Source organism: Canis lupus, chromosome 8 (assembly GCF_011100685.1).
Source record: "Canis lupus familiaris isolate Mischka breed German Shepherd chromosome 8, alternate assembly UU_Cfam_GSD_1.0, whole genome shotgun sequence".
Classification (NCBI taxonomy): Eukaryota; Metazoa; Chordata; class Mammalia; order Carnivora; family Canidae; genus Canis; species Canis lupus.
Window position 1 is genome coordinate 9,206,321 of NC_049229.1, and position 18,590 is coordinate 9,224,910.

General features: G+C 37.1%; 1 protein-coding gene across 3 annotated transcripts in view; it reads right to left on the reverse strand.

Moving 5' to 3' along the window:
* The window catches only part of PRKD1 (protein kinase D1), a 322,398-nt gene that overhangs the window by 66,015 nt on the left and 237,793 nt on the right, over positions 1-18,590 (reverse strand). For 2 of the 3 annotated variants that reach the window (XM_038544379.1, XM_038544381.1), the window contains exon 5: positions 3,934-3,957. The exons of the other annotated variant lie outside the window; for it this stretch is intronic. In XM_038544379.1, the coding sequence (XP_038400307.1) occupies positions 3,934-3,957 (24 nt within the window). The remainder of the gene's footprint in view (positions 1-3,933; positions 3,958-18,590) is intronic. 3 annotated transcript variants of the gene reach the window in all.

The window sequence follows — 18,590 nt, forward strand, 5'->3', positions numbered from 1 at the left end:
AGGTAGAAACATTCATGAGGATACAAGCTCTCAAATTTAACGCTGAGTAATCTTTCTTTTTTTCTTTTTTTCCATAGTACTCAACTAAGAGCTCACTAGGACCTCAGAATCGTGACTGGTCAGGAATTAAGTAAAAAGAGACTGAATTGTGGCCAGGTCTGGTATGACTAAATTAGACTAAACAAATGCCTATTATTGATAACAAGGGGTGGGAGGCTATCTTATATCGTAAGGTAGGGAGCAGTGTTTTGTGTCTTAAAGCAAAGCTGTTGGAAGTGTTAGGGAAACTACGGTCTCGTTTCTGAAGGCAACATAGGCCCTCAGAGCCTGCTTTAAAGATCAGTAAGTTAGTTCCCAAGACCTATATGCTTGTAAGTGTGGGCAAGTGGTAAATGTAAATGTCCCACTTCCCCAGGGCAGTTCATGAAGAATGCTCCTGAAGTGTTTACATTTAGAGTTACACATCTGGAAGTTTTTGTTCAGAGCATGAATTAATAATGTACATATACGAAGCCAGACACACTGAATGAAATCAGGCAACAGCTGATTAGTAACACGTCAAGTAGACCACACACTCTTAATTTTACTGAAGGGCTCCTTCCTGACAAACCCACCACTGCATATACTCTTCTAACTCTCAGGGGGTGGAGATGTGCTGCTGGTTCAAGAATTCTTGGATGTGTTTCCTCACTGAATGTGTACACTGCCCAGGTCAGAATCTGGAGAAATAGTTTACACAATCATCAAAAGAAATCTTGCAATATCTGGTAAATGTACTGCATGGATGTTATGGTGCATATTTACATGGAAAAATGACTTTTTAATTCAGATGAATCACTAAGATTCCTGGAACCCCAGAACACAAGAGTAATAACAATTAAAGTCTCTATTTCTAGATAGACTTTGCTACTTTGGAAAATATCCTGGAAAATATTTATTTGGTTAGAAATATCATCATAGTTTCATTCAGGATTAGAAATAGCTTTTTTTTTCATCGTTTGCTCATTTGAAAAGAATCTATCTTGATTATTATAAAACATATCAGAATCATATCCAGTAACAGATAGATAATGCAATACTGGTAATCTCTTTTCTCCTTTTTTTTTTTTTTTTTTTTTAGTGAACAAAAACTAACTGAATGAGTCATGGGGGGGAGATTTTTCTAGGAAAGTATGCAAGCAACAGTTCTTTTTAATACAATGCTTGTGTAATTAAATGTGAGTCAGTAAATGTTATGAAAGTAATAGCAGTTTGTGGCAAATTGTTATTTAGAAAATATGCACCCTTAATAATGAGTTAAACTGAATATTGTCTAACTTTCATAAAAACTAAAGAATGCAAAAAGTGAGGATATAAAACAGTCAAACACAGGGAAAACTTTTGGAATGAGCAATATATTTCCTACTATTAGGCAGTCTGAATATTAGGAATTACCAAAAAGACTAGACTAGGAGCATTTAATTTCACCAAAAACAAATTCTCTGTAGAGCCGTTTAACCTCAAAGCTCCAATAGTAAATGCTTCCTGAAAGACATTTAAAAATAATTTTAAAACTTTAGTAAAGTTCTTAAATTTTAAAAATCCCATAAGACCTAACTGACTTAAAAAAAGTATCATCAATTATATTCTGTGGTTGCAAAGGACATCACTGTCTTAAATTCTGCTTCATTTTCTACTTTGACCTCAGCTCCTTTACTCTGGGGTAAAAAACATTCTCCTCAGTCATTTGCAAGAGTATAATGTTTAATCTGGCTGTATTGATTAATTTTCAACAGGCTATCTATAGTAAGAAAATGAGTGAAAATATGTCTTCTGTCTGTCAAAATAGCAGTGTGAGAAAAGATGTCAAAAGCACACATAAAACTGAAAATATACTTTCATCATAGATTAACAGAGGATTAATCATATATAAAGATTCTAAGCAGCCAATAAGTAACTCAACAGAAAAAAAGATAAGCAATTGACCACAGGTGAAATACAAATGGCCAAAAAATATATGAAAAGCTGTTTATCTTCCAATAAAGAAATAGTACTGAGGCACAGAAATTGAGGCTATGTTTAAAAAAAATGAAAACCTAATCAGTATAAGAGATTAGGAAAATTAATATATATCCTTGCAGTATAATACCAGGAAACTTTTACAAAGACATATATACTATATCTGTTTGTTTATACACTGGCCATTTATGCAAGCTCCATAAGGACAGAGAATTTATGTAATTCTGTATGCTTCTGCAGTCCAAACCTAAAAGTGTTAACTGACCAAGACATAACATGGAACCGTGATCAGGTTTCTATAACAATTCTGCAACTTACAATTCTGTCACTAATATATTGGTCAAATTTTATACATCATTTTCTTCCAAGGCAGCTATAAAGACAAAAAGTCTACTATCTTTCAAAAAAATTGTATATAAACAAGTTCAAGAACAACAGCTTGTGCAGAAGAAAATGCATCTTATTTGTATCAAGAGCCATCCTGTGAAGGCCTGGTGGTTATACAACTTTCACAGAAAAGTTGACGATCCCCCTCAGTCCCTTAGATAATCTGTTCCTGATTGCAATGTAGGAGAAGGAAGTTAAAAATGCTTCCCATTCTTCTCTGGCTTCATTCCCGAAGGACAATCTAAAGAGAAAGATACTAATTCCCATTTCAAATCATGTCTGGACGGCATTTAAATGACAAAATTTAAATTTGCAAGAATAAAAAAAAAAAAAAAAAAAAAAAACAACAACATTTACCTAGCTTTCGCCCTGGACTTTTCTAAGTAGGGCACATTTTGAACTGGGATGATTTTTCCAAACACAGAAATTTACTATTATTGAAGTAGATTTCTTCATTTTATATCTTATGAATCAAGATATCTTGACTTCTCAATTTTATTTAACCTAGAACATGTTCTGGCTATGTTTTCATTAGCTTCCTTTGTTAGAGTTATTTTAACAAGACCATCTAAAAATGGACACTAATACTGGTATTTGCAATTTATAGTCTCATGAAGAAAAGTAACAATATGTCAATTCTCAATTTGCCAGAAGTATGGAAATGAGGAAAACTAAATATTAACAAGTCAATTGGTCAGAACAAGTTATCATAATAAAAGCACCACTGTATACTGTGCTTTAACACTTGATCTAAATGCCTTTCCTCCATATCCAGGCTATCAGTTGCTTAAGATAAATAAAGACCGATTTTGGAGGGGGGCTTAATAAAATGCCTAGGAAGGAAATTTTTGAATTTTCTAAATATAATTTCTTCTGGGACTGAGACCTTGATATATCCACTTGCATACCATCCTTTAAAAAAATAACTAAATAGACTGTGATAATACATTAAGGATTAAAAGCTCCCTTCTTGGGATCCCTGCGTGGCACAGCGGTTTAGCGCCTGCCTTTGGCCCAGGGCGCGATTCTGGAGACCTGGGATCGAGTCCCACATCGGGCTCCCGGTGCATGGAGCCTGCTTCTCCCTCTGCCTGTGTCTCTGCCTCTCTCTCTCTCTCTCTGTGTGACTATCATTAAAAAATTAAAAAAAAAATAATAAAAGCTCCCTTCTTAAAAAAAGTTATATTCATCTTCAGGCAGTCCTTGATGTATGCCTTACCATGCCAACTAAAACGTGTGTGTGTGTGTGTGTGTGTTTTGGGATGGTGGCCTCCTTTGCATGGCTCTGTGGTACCTGGCTTCAGGATACAATTCCAGTATGCATGCATTTCAGTTAACACGCTACTGGGTAAAGTGTGTGTGGACTGTGTCCTGTTCCGTTCTCAACCTGTCTTTCCAGTTTCATAGACTCAATAGGTTGGATTCTGAGCTAAATTCTGACCTGATTGTTCTCATGGAGTCAATACCAATAATTGCCTGACGTCAACCTGCTGGTTTGTAAAAAGATGGTGAAGCGTATCCCTATTGTCAGGTAGAGTCAGTACCTACCTCGAAGCCAGGACTCACAGGAGACTGAAGCATGAAGTTGTAAGAGCAAAAAGCAGGCAAAGATGCAGAACAAAGGGGGGAAAAAGACAAGAAAATGGTGTTATTTGAAGAAAGCAATGCATGTTATCAATAATGTTTTATATAGATGCCTTTTCCAATAAAATGAGACACTGATCAGCCTTCATTGCCACGGAGACATCCAAGTTAGAAACTACTTGTTAACATTTAAATGGAACCACAGACACTAAGTCAAGATTGCAGAAACACAGTTTACAGTTGTGAGTTGGTAGAGGTAAAAAAAAAAAAAATATATATATATATATATACACACACACACACACACACACACTTGTTACAGTGTCAATGATGAAAGACAGCTCTTTCACCTTGTTGAAAATAAATTATAGTCAGAATGAAGCATTTTTGACCTTTACATGAAAGATTAGATTTTCTTCACAATAATTCAACCTCTCAATGGGAAAAGAATGAAAAAGGTCATCAAAGTAATCAAATGTTACACAGTTGGTATCTGCCTGCAGGCAAGAATAAGCCGATGAAAAATTAGTATCAGTCAGTGGTTTACAAACCTGGGAAGTCCAACAGTGGCTTATAGTTTTAATGAGAGAACTACAATGCATTCTCTGCTCATTTTAGAGTCTTTGTTGCATATCATTGTTTTCTGTCTGATTTCATTCAAGGGTTGGAGTATAATTTAAAAGTAGAAAGGCTATTCTGAAAAATTGTTTTCAGAGGAGTATCAATGAAAAATGTAAGAAACTACTTGGTTAAGTAGACAATACATATCCCATATTTACACTGAATATGTTCATTTCATCCCGAATCAAAACCAAAATACAAAGGACTCTTTTTCTTAACGAAAATGCATGTCTGGGGATCCCTGGGTAGCTCAGCTGTTTAGCGCCTGCCTTCAGCCCAGGGTGTGATCCTGGAGTCCCAGGATCGAGTCCCGCATCGGGCTCCCTGCATGGAGCTTGCTTCTTCCTCTGCCTGTCTCCGTCTCTGTCTGTCTGTCGGTCTCTCTCTCTCATGAATGAATGAATGAATGAATGAATAAATAAATGAATAATTTTAAAAAACACATGTCCATTGTTCTCTGAACCCCCATATCCTATTCTGCAATATTCAATCTACAATCTACTACCTTGGGAAGTAGGGTACATTTAGAATGAGGTTCTGCCAAAGTTAACTGCTACCCAATAATACCTGCTACAATTATGGATTGACATGAAGCATATGCAGAAATCAGGGTACCTAACTGCTCATTTGAACAGATTCAAACAGACTTTTAAGAGTGCTGGGGGGAAGACCTTCCTTGGTCTTAAAGTCCTTCTACGTGGACTTAGAAGCAAATTGACAGGAGACAGAATAATAGGAGAAAATCAAATGTAATACGTGTGCCTCTAGACACAAAATTCCAAAGACAATGAGGCAACATGAAGCTTATATAAGCTAAGGAAAGTAGGGTCTGAGGATTTGAAAGGGAAGAAGGTTATTACCAAGAAGGTGACGGGAGAGGGGAGATGTTGGGAAAAACAAGTTTGTCCTATTATGCTGTTCTTTAGGTAAAGGGGAGTCTCTATTAATAGCTTTCTTCCTGTTATAGGCTCTCTTTTCCAATGTAAGGTTAGGCAGTTATGGAGGAGGCAGAGAGCTTTTCCTGCATCTGCTGGGTTTTGATTGCTTTTAACTTGAGAAAATATGCTGAAATGGCCCATCTTGGGGCAGCCTGCCCTGGGGCCCCTACAAGGTAAAATAATAACCCTGTTCATGTGTTACTTTTATGGAACATTTTCATAGATTTCAGAGATGGCAAAGCTTTCTCTTTGGGAGTGGAAATCAATCAAGTCTCTCAACTTCCAAAATAGGCATTATTCTTATCCTCATCAGCATACCTGATACGATTTCCCTGCCATTTGTAAGCCATGAATACCTTTACTCCAGGCTCTCATGAGCATTCAGTTTTGGCTGAGTGCTATTCAGCTCATGATATTTGAAGATGATCTAAGCTACATATGTTCACTTATTTCTCTAAGATACCATTTCTCAAAGTGCATTTTCCCCCATAGGATATCCTTAGGTTTTATGAGAAAAAGGGGTTCCATATTTGAGTCAGTATAGGAACACTGATTTCATTATTCCAAGACTTCCAAGGCCCATAATTATGCTTAATATATATTATGATGTCCAATACATGGATGGACGGAGAAGCACTTCTCAATATTACCTGACCAGGAAATTTTTTTTGCAGGATATTTGATGGGACCATTACTTCCAAGAAAAAAACAGGGAAGAACACAAAGCTCTTTCTACTTTGCTATCAACTTAGAATCACCAGAAATGTATCTTGATAAAGATAAAGAGAACCATCTATTCCTTTAATAGTTGGCTATAATATTATGCTATAGTTTTGCTTTTATTTTTGTTTTCCCCTTGAAAGAAGATCATCTGAATTATGCTTTTTCATCTGTAGTGAAAACAACTGTAGAAAACAATGGTATTATGCAAATTACATGCATATTAGGATGATGTGACACATTGCTTTTCATTTAGTGGCCAGAATTTGTTTCCAATTATTAAATAATATAATTCCTATAATCCCATTTTCAATAACTGATAGGAATTTCAAAACTAAGTTTAATTATTAATTATTCTGATTAATATTAATATTTTATTATTTCCTACATGACCTGTGATGAAGAAACCTAATAACTTTATAACTATTTATTTCTAAGCTTTTAGCTATTACAAATAAAGATACAAATATGCTTATAACAATACTATTCACATTGGGACCCCCTCAAAATGAAGACTCAGATATAAATCTAACCAAACATGTATAAGATCTATATGAGGAAAATTATAAAATTCTAATCAAAGAAATAAAATAAAAACTAAATAATAGAGAAACATTCCATGTTCATGGATGGGAAAATTTAATATTGTGAAGATATCAGTTCTTCTCAACTTGATCTATAGATTCAATGCAATCTCAATCAAAATCCTAGCAAGTTATTTTATGGACAGCAACAAACTGACTTTAAAGTTTAGGAGGAGGGGATCCCTGAGTGGCGCAGCGGTTTGGCGCCTGCCTTTGGCCCAGGGCGCGATCCTGGAGACCCGGGATTGAATCCCACATTGGGCTCCCAGTGCATGGAGCCTGCTTCTCCCTCTGCCTGTGTCTCTGCCTCTCTCTCTCTCTCTGTGTGTGACTATCATAAATAAATAATAATAAAAAAATTAAAAAAAAAAGTTTAGGAGGAAAGGAAAAAGATCTAGAATACCCAACAAAATATATTAATATAATATTAAAGAGGAAGAACATAACTGGAGAACTGATGCTACCAGACTTTAAGACTTACTATACAGCTACAATAATCAAGACAGTGTGGTACTGATGAAAGAAGGGACAAATAGATCAATGGATCAGATAAGTGAGCTCCAAAATAGACCTTCATAAATAGAGTCAACTGATGTGTAACAAAGAAATGAAGGCAATAGGATGAATATTACTAAGTAAAAGAACACAATTTGGAAAGGGTACATACTGTATGATTCCAACTATATGATATTCTAAAAAAGGCAAAGGTATGGAGTCAGTAAAAGCAACCCTGGTTAGCAGGAATTGGGTGAAAGGGAAGAGAGAACAGGTGAAGCACAGAGGATTTTTAGGGCAGGGAAAATACTTTATATGCTACCATAATGATGGATACCTAATTATGCATTTGCCCAAACATAAAGAATGTACAACAAGACACTAAAATGAGACTTTGGGTGATTATGATGTGTCAGTGTAGACTCATAAGTATTAACAAAAGTACCACTCCAGGAAGTGATATTGATAATGGAGGAGACAATGCACATACCGGGGGGGCAGATGGCATATGGGAAATCCCTGTACCTTCCTTTCAATTTTGCTGAGAACCTAAAAAATGAAGTCTAAAAAAATTAAAAAGCAAGAAACAAAAAATATGCTTGTGTGTATCTTTGTAGATGTGTCTATAAACACTTCTATTGAATATAAACCTAGCAGAACTGTGGAGTGGCATAACATGCATATGTCCAGCTTTAGAAGATAAATGCCAACCATTTGTCCAAAGTTGTTGAACCAATCTATATTCACAGTAATAGTATATGTGAGTTCCAGTTGCTCAGTATCTTCATTAATACTTGTTATTATCAGGGTTTATTCAGTGTTAGACATTCTGGTGTAGAGATATTTCACTTTAGACTACTTAATAACTAATGACATAAAAGTACATTTTGATGTTTATTGGCTGTACTCTTTTATAAAGTGCTGTTTAAGTATTTATGCCTGTGTCTTAAACGGGGTTGTCTGTCTTCTAAATTTCTGTGGGTGTTCTTTATACTTTCTGGATATGAGTCTTTTATAAGATACATATGTTGAAAATATCTTTTCCCATTTGGTGACTTGCAGAAAACAATTACTTAAGTTTAATGATGGTATTTTTTTGCTGAAAACAATTACTTAAGTTTAATGATGCCCAATTTATCACTCTTTTCCTTTTGAAATCAGTGATTTGAGTCCTATTTAGAAAAGTTTTTCCAACTTCGATTTCTTGTAGATATCCTTCTATGTTATCTTCAAGGAGCTCCCAATCTGTCTTGAAATAATCTTGTATATGGTGTAAGGTAGGGTCAAGATTCATGTTTTTCATATAGATATCCAATTGGTCCCAGAAATGTGTGTTGAAAAGACCATCCTTTTGTCACAGAAGCAATATCCTTGACAGAAATCAGTTGGCTTATACATATGTACACGTATTTTCTAGGCTCTTCATTCTATTTGACTGGTTTATTGTTCTACTCATGCATAATATCACCTTGTTTTTTAAAAATTTAAATCTTGTGCAATACTACGTTGTCTTAACTGTGGCTTTATAACACATTTGAAAATTCTCCAGCGTGGCTCTACCTCAGGGGTTCTCAACCTCAGTATGACCAACATTTGAGGCCAGATACTTCTTCATTATGGGGCCTGTTCTGTGCATTGACCTCTATGTGATTTCCTTCCTTCTGAGACATTGGTCCCTCAAATCTTGATTGCTTTAGTTGTTCTTGGGTACCTTCAAATATTACTTTATTCTGTTTTCTTTTGTTACATTTTATTCAGCTTTTATAATTGTCCCCTGTAGGACAGTTTATCAGATATAAGCATCTTCAGAGTTTTGAAAGAGATTGCTAACTTTTGCCTAAGACTAAGTCTTGCATAACATGGTTTCAATTGGTTTTGACTTTTCCCAAATTCCACAAGAACATTTGTAAATAAAAATAAAAATAAAAAGATGAAAAATAAATAAATAAAAAGATGAGGAAAGCATAGAGAAATGATAGGATCATTTAATCCTGACTTGTGCAATTTTCTTAAAAGTCTATAAAATTGATACAGTCTTAAGTATAATTATATATAATGATAGAATATATTAATGTATCCTACTTAAAAACCTATTGAGTTTTTCTCATTTCCTTCTAATATTGGTGATGGTTTATGAAAAGGTATACACCCCTGCTGAGCTGTTATGCTATATATACATTGACTGCATTTTGGGTCTTAAAAGATGGACTACCTCATGGTTGTTAAAATGAATACAGTTTACTGCCAAAATTGAAGACAGATAAATCCGGTCATATGATCTATGTTGTTATACTTTTTTTCTATTTTAGCAGCAATATGGAAATCTGAGATTCAGTTTATGTGCTGAAAATGAATAAATTAATAGAATTACCAGTGTCTTCATATGTATGTGAAATGGGGATTTTATAGTCAAAATAAGTCATCAAGGGGGGAGGGGCAAGACAGTGGAAGAGTAGGGTCCCCAAGTCACCTGTCCCCACCAAATTACCTAGATAACCTTCAAATCATCCTGAAAATCTACGAATTCGGCCTGAGATTTAAAGAGAGAACAGCTGTAATGCTACAGTGAGTAGAGTTCACGCTGCTATCAGGTAGGAAGACCTGGAAAAAGAAATAAAGAAACAAAGGCCTCCAAGGGGGGGGCCCCCGCGAGGAGCCGGGCTGAGGCCGGGGCGAGTGTCCCCAGGACAGGAGAGCCCCGTCCCGGAGACGCAGGAGCTGCACCAACCTTCCCGGGCGGAAAGGGGCTCGCGGGGAGGTGGAGCAGGACCCAGGAGGGCGGGGATGCCCTCGGGCTCCCGGGGACACTAACAGACACCTGCGCCCCGGAGATGCGCCGAGCTCCCTGAGGGCTGCAGCGCGCACGGCGGGACCCGGAGCAGCTCGGGGGGGGCTCGGGGGCGGCTCCGCGGAGGGGGCTGCGGGGCGGGAGCGGCTCGGGGGGGCTCGGGGGGGCTCGGGGGCGGCTCCGCGGAGGGGGCTGCGGGGCGGGAGCGCGAATCCACCAGCGCAGGCTCCGGACCACTGGGCGGCGGGACACAGCCCGGGATCCGGCCTCCCCCGGGACAGGCAGAGGCCGGGAGGGCCCAGGACAGCGAGGACGCTCCTGCCCCGAGCTGAGCAGATCAGCGGCCCCGCCCCGAGCCTCCAGGCCCTGCAGAGGAGAGCTCCGGAGCTACTGTGGGGGCTGACTCCAGGGCTGCAGAGCTGGCCCCGCCACTGCGGTTGTTCCTCCTGGGGCCTCACGGGGTAAACAACCCCCACTGAGCCCTGCACCAGGCAGGGGCACAGCAGCTCCCCCAACTGCTAACACCTGAGAATCAGCACAACAGGCCCTCCCCCAGAAGACCAGCTAGACGGACCAGTTCCAGGGGAAGTCAAGGGACTTAAAGTACACAGAATCAGAAGATACTCCCCCGTGGGTTTTGTTTTGTTTTGTATTATTTTGTTTTGTCTTTGCTTTTTGATTTCTGTTTGCTTCCCCCACCCTTTTTTTCCTTTCTTTTTCCTTCTCTTTTTCTTCTCTTTTTTTCTTCCTTTTTTCTTCTTTCTTTTTCTCTTTTCTTTCCTTCTTTCTCTCCTCTCTTTTTCTCTTTTTCCCAATACAACTTCTTTTTGACCACTCTGCACTGAGCAAAATGACTAGAAGGAAAATCTCACCTCAAAAGAAAGAATCAGAAACAGTCCTCTCTCCCACAGAGTTACAAAATCTGGATTACAATTCAATATCAGAAAGCCAATTCAGAAGCACTATTATAAAGCTACTGGTGGCTCTAGAAAAAAGCATAAAGGACTCAAGAGACTTTATGACTGCAGAATTTAGATCCAATCAGGCCGAAATTAAAAATCAATTGAATGAGATGCAATCCAAACTAGAAGTCCTAACGACGAGGGTTAATGAGGTGGAAGAACGAGTGAGTGACATAGAAGACAAGTTGATGGCAAAGAGGGAAACCGAGGAAAAAAGAGACAAACAATTAAAACACCATGAGGATAGATTAAGGGAAATAAACAACAGCCTGAGGAAGAAAAATCTACATTTAATTGGGGTTCCCGAGGGCGCCGAAAGGGCCAGAGGGCCAGAATATGTATTTGAACAAATTCTAGCTGAAAACTTTCCTAATCTGGGAAGGGAAACAGGCATTCAGATCCAGGAAATAGAGAGATCCCCCCCTAAAATCAATAAAAACCGTTCAACACCTCGACATCTAATAGTTAGGCTTGCAAATTCCGAAGATCCTTAAAGCAGCAAGAGACAAGAAATCCCTGACCTTTATGGGGAGGAGTATTAGGGTAACAGCAGACCTCTCCACAGAGACCTGGCAGGCCAGAAACGGCTGGCAGGATATATTCAGGGTCCTAAATGAGAAGAACATGCAACCGAGAATACTTTATCCAGCAAGGCTCTCATTCAAAATGGAAGGAGAGATAAAGAGCTTCCAAGATAGGCAAAAACCGAAAGAATATGTGACCTCCAAACCAGCTCTGCAAGAAATTTTAAGGGGGACTCTTAAAATACCCCTTTTAGAAGAAGTTCAGTGGAACAATCCACAAAAACAAGGACTGAATAGATATCATGATGACACTAAACTCATATCTGTCAATAGTAACTCTGAACGTGAACGGGCTTAATGACCCCATCAAAAGGCACAGGGTTTCAGACTGGATAAAAAAGCAGGACCCATCTATTTGCTGTCTACAAGAGACTCATTTTAGACAGAAGGACACCTACAGCCTGAAAATAAAAGGTTGGAGAACCATTTACCATTCAAATGGTCCTCAAAAGAAAGCAGGGGTAGCCATCCTTATATCAGATAAACTAAAATTTACCCCGAAGAATGTAGTGAGAGATGAAGAGGGACACTATATAATACTTAAAGGATCTATCCAACAAGAGGACTTAACAATCCTCCATATATATGCCCCGAATGTGGGAGCTCCCAATTTAAATCAATTAATAACCAAAGTGAAGAAATACTTAGATAATAATACACTTATACTTGGTGACTTCAATCTAGCTCTTTCTATACTAGATAAGTCTTCTAAGCACAACATATCCAAAGAAACGAGAGCTTTAAATGATACACTGGACCAGATGGATTTCACAGATATCTACAGAAATTTACATCCAAACTCAACTGAATACACATTCTTCTCAAGTGCACATGGAACTTTCTCCAGAATAGACCACATACTGGGTCACAAATCGGGCCTGAACCGATACCAAAAGATAGGGATCGTCCCCTGCATATTCTCAGACCATAATGCCTTGAAATTAGAACTAAATCACAACAAGAAGTTTGGAAGGACCTCAAACACGTGGAGTTTAAGGACCATCCTGCTAAAAGATGAAAGGGTCAACCAGGAAATTAAGGAATAATTAAAAAGATTCATGGAAACTAATGAGAATGAAGATACAACCGTTCAAAATCTTTGGGATGCAGCAAAAGCAGTCCTGAGGGGGAAATACATCGCAATACAAGCATCCATTCAAAAACTGGAAAGAACTCAAATACAAAAGCTAACCTTACACCTAAAGGAGCTAGAGAAAAAACAGCAAATAGAACCTACACCCAGCAGAAGAAGAGAGTTAATTAAAATTCGAGCAGAACTCAATGAAATCGAGACCAGAAGAACTGTGGAACAGATCAACAAAACCAGGAGTTGGTTCTTTGAAAGAATTAATAAGATAGATAAACCATTAGCCAGCCTTATTAAAAAGAAGAGAGAGAAGACTCAAATTAATAAACTCATGAATGAGAAAGGAGAGATCACTACCAACACCAAGGAAATACAAACGATTTTAAAAACATATTATGAACAGCTATACGCCAATAAATTAGGCAATCTAGGAGAAATGGACGCATTCCTGCAAAGCCACAAACTACCAAAACTGGAACAGGAAGAAATAGAAAACCTGAACAGGCCAATAACCAGGGAGGAAATTGAAGCAGTCATCAAAAACCTCCCAAGACACAAAAGTCCAGGGCCAGATGGCTTCCCAGGGGAATTCTATCAAACGTTTAAAGAAGAAACCATACCTATTCTCCTAAAGCTGATTGGAAAGATAGAAAGAGATGGAGTACTTCCAAACTCGTTCTATGAGGCCAGCATCACCTTAATTCCAAAACCAGACAAAGACCCTACCAAAAAGGAGAATTACAGACCAATATCCCTGATGAACATGGATGCAAAAATTCTCAACACGATACTGGCCAATAGGATCCAACAGTACATTAAGAAAATTATTCACCATGACCAACTAGGATTTATCCCTGGGACAAAAGGCTGGTTCAACACTCGTAAAACAATCAATGTGATTCATCATATCAGCAAGAGAAAAACCAAGAACCATATGATCCTCTCATTAGATGCAGAGAAAGCATTTGACAAAATACAGCATCCATTTCTGATCAAAACTCTTCAGAGTGTAGGGATAGAGGGAACATTCCTCGACATCTTAAAAGCCATCTACGAAAAGCCCACAGCAAATATCATTCTCAATGGGGAAGCACTGGGAGCCTTTCCCCTAAGATCAGGAACAAGACAGGGATGTCCACTCTCACCACTGCTATTCAACATAGTACTGGAAGTCCTAGCCTCAGCAATCAGACAACAAAAAGACATTAAAGGCATTCAAATTGGCAAAGAAGAAGTCAAACTCTCCCTCTTCGCCGATGACATGATACTCTACACAGAAAACCCAAAAGCCTCCACCCCAAGATTGCTAGAACTCATACAGCGATTTGGTAGCATGGCAGGATACAAAATCAATGCCCAGAAATCAGTGGCATTTCTATACACTAACAATGAGACTGAAGAAAGAGAAATTAAGGAGTCAATCCCATTTACAATTGCACCCAAAAGCAGAAGATACCTAGGAATAAACCTAACCAAAGAGGTAAAGGATCTATACCCTAAAAACTATAGAACACTTCTGAAAGAAATTGAGGAAGACACAAAGAGGTGGAAAAATATTCCATGCTCATGGATTGGCAGAATTAATATTGTGAAAATGTCAAAGTTACCCAGGGCAATTTACACGTTTAATGCAATCCCTATCAAAATACCATGGACTTTCTTCAGAAAGTTAGAACAAATTATTTTAAGATTTGTGTGGAATCAGAAAAGACCCCGAATAGCCACGGGAATTTTAAAAAAGAAAACCATAGCTGGGGGCATCACAATGCCAGATTTCAGGTTGTACTACAAAGCTGTGGTCATCAAGACAGTGTGGTACTGGCACAAAAACAGACACATAGATCAATGGAACAGAACAGAGAACCCAGAAGTGGACCCTAAACTTTATGGTCAACTAATATTCGATAAAGGAGGAAAGACTATCCACTGGAAGAAAGACAGCCTCTTCAATAAATGGTGCTGGGAAAATTGGACATCCACATGCAGAAGAATGAAACTAGACCACTCTCTTGCACCATACACAAAGATAAACTCAAAATGGATGAAAGATCTAAATGTGAGACAAGAGTCCATCAAAATCCTAGAGGAGAACACAGGCAACACCCTTTTTGAACTCGGCCACAGTAACTTCTTGCAAGATACATCCACGAAGGCAAAAGAAACAAAAGCACAAATGAACTATTGGGACTTCATCAAGATAAGAAGCTTTTGCACAGCAAAGAATACAGTCAACAAAACTAAAAGACAACCTACAGAATGGGAGAAGATATTTGCAAATGACATATCAGATAAAGGGCTAGTATCCAAAATCTATAAAGAACTTCTTAAACTCAACAGCAAAGAAACGAACAATCCAATCATGAAATGGGCAAAAGACATGAAGAGAAATCTCACAGAAGAAGACACAAACATGGCCAACACGCACATGAGAAAATGCTCTGCATCACTTGCCATCAGGGAAATACAAATCAAAACCACAATGAGATACCACCTCACACCAGTGAGAATGGGGAAAATTAACAAGGCAGGAAACCACAAATGTTGGAGCGGATGCGGAGAAAAGGGAACCCTCTTACACTGTTGGTGGGAATGTGAACTGGTGCAGCCACTCTGGAAAACTGTGTGGAGGTTCCTCAAAGAGTTAAAAATAGACCTGCCCTACGACCCAGCAATTGCACTGCTGGGGATTTACCCCAAAGATTCAGATGCAATGAAACGCCGGGACACCTGCACCCCAATGTTTCTAGCAGCAATGGCCACAATAGCCAAATTGTGGAAGGAGCCTCAGTGTCCATCGAAAGATGAATGGATAAAGAAGATGTGGTTTATGTATACAATGGAATATTCCTCAGCCATTAGAAACGACAAATACCCACCATTTGCTTCAATGTGGATGGAACTGGAGGGTATTATGCTGAGTGAAATAAGTCAATCGGAGAAGGACAAACATTATATGTTCTCATTCATTTGGGGAATATAAATAATAGTGAAAGGGAATATAAGGGAAGGGAGACGAAATGTGTGGGAAATATCAGAAAGGGAGACAGAACATAAAGACCCCTAACTCTGGGAAATGAACTAGGGGTGATGGAAGGGGAGGAGGGCGGGGGGTGGGGGTGAATGGGTGATGGGCACTGAGGGGGGCACTTGACGGGATGAGCACTGGGTGTTATTCTGTATGTTGGTAAATTGAATACCAATAAAAAATAAATTTATTATTAAAAAAAAAAGAAACAAATTTCATGAGAGAATGCCATATAAAACTATTGCAATAATATAAACTATTGCAATAAATTAAAAATTCTTGTAAAGGATGATTTTCTAATGAAATATAATTGTATTTGTTAACTATTACTGCATAACAAACTCAGTAGTTTAAAACAATAAACATCTATTAAAATACAAAAAAAATAATCATCAAGTATGGACAGGAAAAATCATTTTCTTACATTTTAGAAAAAATCTCTACACTTGTCATGGGTAACTTTTCAACATGGGTGATATAATGAGATTAATAAGGAATGCCATCTTTATATCTTGATCATTGTCTTTTTCAGAAGTGGAAAAATATCTTTTATTGTATAGAGAACTAAAAGGTTTTAGTATTATTTCCATAATACTACTTTTGATTAGGTATTTGCTATAAATTTTAAACTGTAATTGCTGACCTTTTATGTCTTGCCCAGGGATAAAGAAGGACATATTCACTGTACTCCAAAATGCCTTGGTAGAGCAGACTGGTTTTGTCCTGACATGAAGTAGCCAAGGCATGACTGTGACCCAAGACAACCAGAAAATATGTGCCCTCCTCAAAGTGGGCCAGTGTTTGCTTCTTTTCTCAGTGTTTGGATAAAACAAGAAATAAACAGGCATACCATGAGGGCACAAAGAGCTCTGATACATGTAAAACAGGACTTTGAGAGCCAGTGTGTCAAATGGTGTCAGAAATATGATTTCCAAGGGCATTTCTCATTTAAACATTGCCTGTCAGGCTTTTTATACAAGGTCATGAAAGTTTATCATAATAACATTTTTCAAAGTATTTTATGGCCCCAATATTTTCTCACCTCACAAATATCTGATTTGGTCACAATCTTATAAGCCTCCTTGACAGACATGGTTAAAATCAGATTTTTCAAAATATATTAAAAAAAACATTTTCAGCATTCTACTATAAAAATTTTCATTTACCAATAAAGCACTAATGAATTTCAACATTTCATGTAAAATATAGCTTGTAATCAAGTAATTCAAATGATGAAATAATTATTTAATTTGGTTAAATAAAGCAATTAAATAATTTGATTTAAAAACCTGTGTTAAAGACTATAGTTATGTAACCTAAATTATATTCACATATAAATTATACATTTGTAAATATATGCATGCATATAACTTAAATATGTAACTCAATTCATACTTATATAAATTATATATGTACTGTTTTGTATTATATATGCACATATATATATGTAAAACGTGTATATGCATATATATGTATATATTATATAAAGTTGACACCGATTTAAAAGAAGAATCTTTAGCATTAATCATCTGGATTCTAATCTAGTCTAATAATGAATGGCTTTAGAGCTTTAGATTTCTGATGGGATATTAAATAATTTTTTAAGAACTTTTCTTGGTAAAATTGAAAACAATATACAATTAATTTATAATTTTGCTTCTAAATTTTTAAGTATTCTAAAAACACCATGTGTCTCAGTGAGCAAGAGGAACTAGTCTATAAAAATTCAAACTAAATCAAAGAATTTCAGAATTGGGAAGCTGACATGAGTTGCTGGAAAAGTAAACAGCTTTTGATTTAAGTACCTTTCAATTTGAATACCAGTAGTTCCAATTCATGCAACTTTACAAAATAATATAAAGTCACACACATACATTCTGCATAGCTATTAAACATAATATAGTCTTCTAGTTAATGGTAGGATTAAGTACTTGCATTCCCCCAACAGGTTTACTTCATGAAAGAATGAAAACACAATAAAGTCCTAAAAGGAAGTCTCAGGAAAACAGACTATAACATTTTCCTATTTACCAAAATAAGCATGCATTTGGGCTATATGTCTGGTTTACGCTGTAACATAAAGATCACAACAAAATATTTTTCAAACCAGAGACTAGTTGATACAACTTTTTTTAGAGATGTCTTCAAAATGTATTGCCTCCCCTCCACTCCAAGAAGGAATAATTTAACCTTAATGTTGTAATAATTTCTAAATTTCTTAAATGATTTTTATAATAGCTAGATTATAAAAAGTCTTTGTAATATTCTTTGGAAGGAGGGAGTAAATATGGGATATTTAAAGTCTTGCACTGTCAGTTTATGTTCTTACTTTAAATAATTCACATAATTATCACAATTTTTACTTGGTTTTGAATGTTTGGAAAATCTAAATTTAACTCTCTTAAAGAATAATACTTAAGTCATATCCATAAGTATATTAGAACTAATAATGGAAATATTTAAGGTATTCAAGTCTTATTTTTCTCTCAGCATTTGTCAATCAGTGTCACTCTGACAATACTCCAGAATATCTGCCAGTAATGCCAAGACATTGAAGACTTTCATATTTTCGTAAGAGCAAGTTTAAAATTTTCTCCTAGAAGAAATATTCACCTATGTCACAAAGAGAACTTCTTTTGCTTCTGGTTTCCAGATTTTGACAAATTATGTTTTGTAATATTTACACATTAGTTTGTGCCACTCTGGCCCTATGACCACGATGAAACCTCACCTATTTCTAACTGCATGAAGTTCACAGATGAAAAAGCAAACTCAAAGCTTTGGATATTTGATGAAGCCCTGAACACTCTACAGCAC